The 6,037-nt window shown below is 45.3% G+C and overlaps 1 protein-coding gene across 3 annotated transcripts in view; it reads right to left on the bottom strand.

The window, feature by feature from the left end:
* Positions 1–1,092: 1,092 nt before the first annotated feature.
* Positions 1,093–6,037, bottom strand: part of top2b (DNA topoisomerase II beta) — a 51,358-nt gene continuing 46,413 nt past the window's right edge. For 2 of the 3 annotated variants that reach the window (XM_062529011.1, XM_062529012.1), the window contains 6 exons: positions 4,983–5,208; positions 4,562–4,647; positions 4,362–4,460; positions 3,109–3,237; positions 1,951–2,051; positions 1,093–1,754 (listed from right to left, as the gene is read on the bottom strand). In XM_062529011.1, the coding sequence (XP_062384995.1) occupies positions 1,611–1,754; positions 1,951–2,051; positions 3,109–3,237; positions 4,362–4,460; positions 4,562–4,647; positions 4,983–5,208 (785 nt within the window). In that variant the 3' untranslated portion in view covers positions 1,093–1,610. The remainder of the gene's footprint in view (positions 1,755–1,950; positions 2,052–3,108; positions 3,238–4,361; positions 4,461–4,561; positions 4,648–4,982; positions 5,209–6,037) is intronic. The other variant, XM_062529010.1, reaches the window with a different exon arrangement.

The following is a 6,037-nucleotide window of genomic DNA, read 5'->3' as shown; positions in this document are numbered from 1 at the left end:
GCCTCAATTTTCATGCAGTGATGTACAGTCGTATTCGAACAATTATGTTTGCTTTCAGTCATCTGTGTGAAGGAGGGCAGGACTCGGGAGACACTAAGGAGGTTAAAAAGTGAACAAATGGAGGTTTTTCCTCCCAGACTTTAGAGTCCGAGAGTTTTGCCTGGGGGGGGGGGTGGGGGGCAGTCTTTAGTGTCCTGGAGTTTTGCCTGGGGGGGGGGGGGGGGGGGGGGGGGGGGCATCTCTCTGCTTTCTGTCGGATGTATTTTCAGACTTTCAAACGTCTCTTGTTCGTACATTAACATTAATGGTTTTTATGTTCATATACCGTTTTATCTTTACCATGAACTCTCCTGGCAAGATAATAAAAAATATATTTATTTTAAACTATTCCTGCTGTGTGCTTCTGTGCTAACTAAAGGTATTTTTTCATAGGCTAAGAGGTCCCTGCTGAAAAAAAAAAAAAACAGCCTGACCAGCTTAAGGTGGTTTACCAGCCAGACCAGCAAAACTCTTGTGAAAACATGTCCACCTGGTGGCCTAACCAGCTACACCAGCAAAGACCAGCTAAAACCAGCTGCCAGCATAAACTGGTTAACCAGCTAGACCAGCAAAGACCAGCTAAAACCAGCTGCCAGCATAAACTGGTTTCTAGCTGTTTTTCCCAGAAGAGGCAGTTCAGAAATGATAACTTTCCGTTTCCTTGTGTAATTTCGTTCAATTTTTTGGGGGACTATGAAAACTATATATTTTTGGAATCCTTAGAACCTGAAGAATCAGGAAATTGAACGAATGAATTGGTCTGAACATAGTGTCCTGGACTATATAGTGGACTAACTGGCATAAGAGATATGATTGACATCAGACAGATCCTCACAAAAACATAATAAATAATTACTTTTCAAAGCTACTACACTGACATGTCAAATTATTGTCAAAACATCTTTTATATAGAGCTACAGAGTGTAATGTTGACAAAGTTATGAAAACATCTCCAAAAGGGTCACAGTACCTGTTCCAGACGGGTGGGGGTTCTGTATCCCAGTGATGTTGACGAATGTGATGCAGAGAAATACTGCTGTAAACCTCGGTAGCTCATTTACATTTCATTAATGTTTATTTTTCCAAGTTTCATCTCAAAAAGGTACATTTTGTTCTTTTTTTGTTTTTACTTTTTAACAATTAAAATGTGCAAGAGCACCGCATCTACAGTTCTAAAAGCCGCTCAGGACAAATACATTTCAATGATAAAAAAACAAGTCCTGTAATGTATAATAATAATAATAATAATAATAATAATAATAATAATCAAAACTGTAAAACACCTACACAGTAGAAAGCATTGAACATCACAATTAAAGTCAAAATAAAACCCAGGAGGGCTGGAAATCAAATGTACAAAAGTCTGCTGGACGAAGGATAGGAGTTATTCCACAATCGAGTGTGTGTTTGTGTGTACATATTTTTTTTGAATGAGAGACGGAGTGTCCATGTTGGAGTGTCTGGTTGTGTGTGTGTGTGTGTGTGTGTGTGTGTGTGTGTGTGTGTGTGTGTGTGTGTGTGTGTGTGTGTGTGTGTGTGTGTGTGTGTGAGGGGGCCAGTGCGGTTAGCGCCTAGTCAAACATGTCGTCTTCTTCACCGTCGTCGGACTCGGCGAAGTACCGCACTTCCTTCCTGGAGCGTCCGGGGCGATCGCGTGACGGATCCGACCGACTGAAAGAGTCGTCCTCATCGTCTGAAGGGGGCTTCTTCTTCGGCTACACACACACACACACACACACACACACACACACACACACACAAACAACAGGCCAGTTGAAGGTTGGTGCTCATCAAAACATTTAAGCTTTGCTATCGTACAGGTATGAGATCAAACATGAAAGGTATCTTCAAAACAGTGCCACACACACACACACACGTGTATAAACACACACACACACACACACAACGCACCTTTACCCTACTGGGCGTAGGGGCTTTTCCCGCCTTCTTCATGGGGCTGTAGTCTTCACCCTCTGAGTCCGACTGCTTCCGCTTCTTCCCCCGGCTCTTACCTTTCAGGAGAGAGTTAGGGGTTAGAATGAGTCCACACACACACACACACACACACACACACACACACACACACACACACACACACACACACACACACACACACACACACACACACACACACACACACACACACACACACACACACACACACACACACACGAACACACCTTCATGCCTGTTTGTTGTGTCTCTCCTAATGCATATGTACACGTCAGTCAAACACACACACACACACACACACACACACACACACACACACACACACACACACACGAACACACCTTCATGCCTGTTTGTTGTGTCTCTCCTAATGCATATGTACACGTCAGTCAAACACACACACACACACACACACACACACACACACACACACACACACACACACACACACGAACACACCTTCATGCCTGTTTGTTGTGTCTCTCCTAATGCATATGTACACGTCAGTCAAACACACACACACACACACACACCAACATGCCTGATCGTTGTGTCTCTCCTGACACATTAACACACCAGTTAAACACACACACCCCCACAGGACTGCGTGTGTGTGTGTGTGTGTGTGTGCGTTGAGCGGCTGCACAGGAGGTGCATTATTCACGCGTGTTCAGCGGGCAGATGGCCTCATTGCTGAAGCGCTACATTAGCGGGGCGCTAACGCGGGGACACACACACACACACACGCCACAGGACGGCCCGGCACGCTGACCTTCCGCTGAGGACCCCAAACTTCACCCTCCGCTGCATATTCATCACCCACACACACACACTAACACACACACACACACACACACACGCACAGGTGGGGGTATGGACGTGTACATAGGAGCATACACACTGGATAGGATTTGACATTGGTGTGCAGGTTTTCACAGGTGCTTCTGTGTGTTCATGTGCATGTGTGTGTGTGTGTGTATATATATAAATATATATGAGTGTGTGTGTGTGTGTGGTTAAGTGTGTGCAAGCATTTGTGTAAGTTTGTGAATTTTTTTGAGTGTGTGTGTGTGTGTGTGTGTGTGTGTGTGTGTGTGTGTGTGTGTGTGTGTTCACCTTTGAGTGCTGGTGTTGATTTCTTGGCCCCTGTGTCTGAGTCGGATTCCCAGAGCGAGGTGTCTGGTGTGGGTTTGGGTTTGGCCGGAGGCTTCCTGGGTTTGGGCGTCGAGTCCGTCGGCTTCTTCGCTGCTCAGCGGAAACAAGAGTCAGAATCACATCAGTCCCCATAGCGATGACTCCCCATCGTTTCCATGACTCCCCATCACAATGACTCCCCATCGTTTCCATGACTCCCCATCACAATGACTCCCCATCGTTTCTATGACTCCCCATCGTTTCCATGACTCCCCATCACAATGACTCCCCATCACAATGACTCCCCATCGTTTCTATGACTCCCCATCGTTTCTATGACTCCCCATAGCAATGACTCCCTATCGTTTCCATGACTCCCCATAGCAATGACTCCCAATTTATTTGGAAGAAAGATGTCTTTGCTGCACTTGTGAGAAGATTTGTAGGAGTTTAAAAAAGATTTGGTAAGCGTTTCAAAGAGAGTTGTAAGAATTTTAAAGAGATTTGGTAAGCGTTTAAAAGAGAGTTGTAAGAATTTTAAAGAGATTTGGTAAGTGTATAAAAGTTTAATTTGCTGTGGAGAACTGGCTGGGCACCTGTCCCGCATGCCGGCGACCCGGGTTCTATTCCCGCCCCGTGGTCTTTCCGGATCCCACTCACTTCCTGTTATTCTCCACTATCCTATCACAATAAAGGCATAACGAGCCCAAATTATATATAAAACAGTTCAAAGTTGAATTTAACTGCTGGCAACACCGTTAGAAATCAGAAGAGAACAAAGTGTGTATTCTGGATCTCAGGTGAGAAGTGAGTGTGTGTGGTGTGAGCCTGGCCAGTGCTAAATAGGGTTAGCGTTAGCGCTACGGGTCTACCATTAAAACACACTCAATGCTGAGAAGGCAGTCTTGTTTCAGTTGATCCATTTCACGAAGCTGAGGCAAAATGTCATTCTATCTTCAGAAAAAGAACCTCCTCATCATCATTGTAACAGGGCTGAGTGAACTAGGCCATCACATGTTTATTTCTACAAGAGAAATGAGCTGATGCTTCCAAGGTTACTCTGTGAGAGATCAGCAGTTGCCTGGAGGAGGCTGTTAGTGTCTACAGCTCAGTAACAGACTGCAGACTAGATATATAAAGCTTTATATACTGCATCTAGGGACTGCACTGCTCGTCTGTAGCTCATGTGTGAGTGAGGTCGCGCGGTGACACCTAGTGGCGGGGGGCAGTATTACCTTTTTTGGCAGGGGCTGGTTTGTCGAACGCTGAACTGCTGGAGAAGGACGAGAAGGCCGAGGGATCGTTGCCGTCGTCACTGTCCGACTTCCCGCCATCTGAGAGGGACATCAGCATTAGTCAGGCATGTGGCACACACACACACCCATTCACAGACACACACACACACACACACACACACACACACGCACACACTCACCACTATCACTGCTCAGTCTGACTGTGTCAGAGAAGGCAGATTTGGATGTTTTTGCGGGTTCCTTCTTTTTAGCTGCTGGAGTCGACCTGTGAAGAACATAATCCATCAAAACATCAACCAATCAGTCAACCAGTCAGTCGTGAACAACACCAAATCAATACATCCAATCAACCCAACCCGTCTGTAAGTCAGTCAACCGACCACTTCCACCTAGCAATTAATCACCCAATCAATGAATCAATGGATCAATCTATCTCTCTCTATCTATATCTATCAGTCAATCAACCAACCAATTCTACCTATCAATAAATGAATGAATGAACGAATGAAGGCATCAATCAATCAATTAATCAATCAATCAGTGTCTCAGTGAAGAGCACACGGCCCTACTAAGGAATAGAACACGTGTGTCTTCTCTTACGGTGTGAAGGACTGCTTTGGAGGGAAGATGTCGTCCTCGTCCTCGTTGTCGTTGTCTTCCTCGTTGGTGTTGTTGTTGTTGTACGGCTCCTTGCTCTGGGACGTGCTGAAGCTGTCGCCATAGGAACGCACCGGCGATGAGGGGCCGTCCTCGTCTTGGTCGTCGTCTCCGTCGTCGCCGCGGTCCTCTTCCTCCGAGAAGTCGAACGTGTACTTGGCCTTCACCGCTACAGGAAGAGGAAGAGGAAGAGGAGTTGGGTTAAAAGAGAATCAACATACCACCGGGGCAATTAGACTAGAGAATCAAGATACGACTGGGGCAATTAAACTACTAGACAATCAACACACAACTGGGGCAATTAAACTAGACAATCAACACACAACTGGGGCAATTAAACTAGACAATCAACACACAACTGGGGCAATTAAACTAGAGAATCAACACATGACCGGGGCAATTAGACTAGAGAATCAACATACGACTGGGGCAATTAAACCAGAGAATCAACACATGACTGGGGCAATTAAACCAGAGAATCAACACATGACCGGGACAATTAAACCAAAGAAACAACACAAGACTTATGTAGTCAAGCATATTAGCCTAGAGAATTCACACAATCTGCACAATTTCGAAATTTGAACTAATTCAATCAGATAATCGTAAAGGATGCACTTAGTTTCTGAAACGTGATTGAACGTGAGTGGTGGCTACACTCGAAGTTCATGTCAAGTCTCAACTCTATGCCACAAGTTTTTGAAGTGGTGCAGCAGGATTGGAAAGCTGAACAGTTGAATTCATGGAATATCTTGGACCTACTTGAGCGTCAAGACCGTTTGATGCAAGTTTAACAATATCATGCTCGTAATTTTGCAACAACGAAGACGTGCAACAAAACAGCTGAGAAGAGCTCTCATGTGTGTCCAACATGCTAACAGCAGGCCTACGGAAGACGGAACGGGTAGGAGATGCAAAATCAAATTATTGTTGGCAAAAAAGCGTTAGCCCACTGCTGCTTACAGCTGTTGTGCGTCACGGAGCTATCCTACATTCCC

The sequence above is a fragment of the Sardina pilchardus genome, chromosome 24, assembly GCF_963854185.1.
Source record: "Sardina pilchardus chromosome 24, fSarPil1.1, whole genome shotgun sequence".
Taxonomy (NCBI): domain Eukaryota; kingdom Metazoa; phylum Chordata; class Actinopteri; order Clupeiformes; family Clupeidae; genus Sardina; species Sardina pilchardus.
Note: the sequence above shows the minus strand (reverse complement) of the source record. Positions and strands in the feature narration are given on the sequence as shown.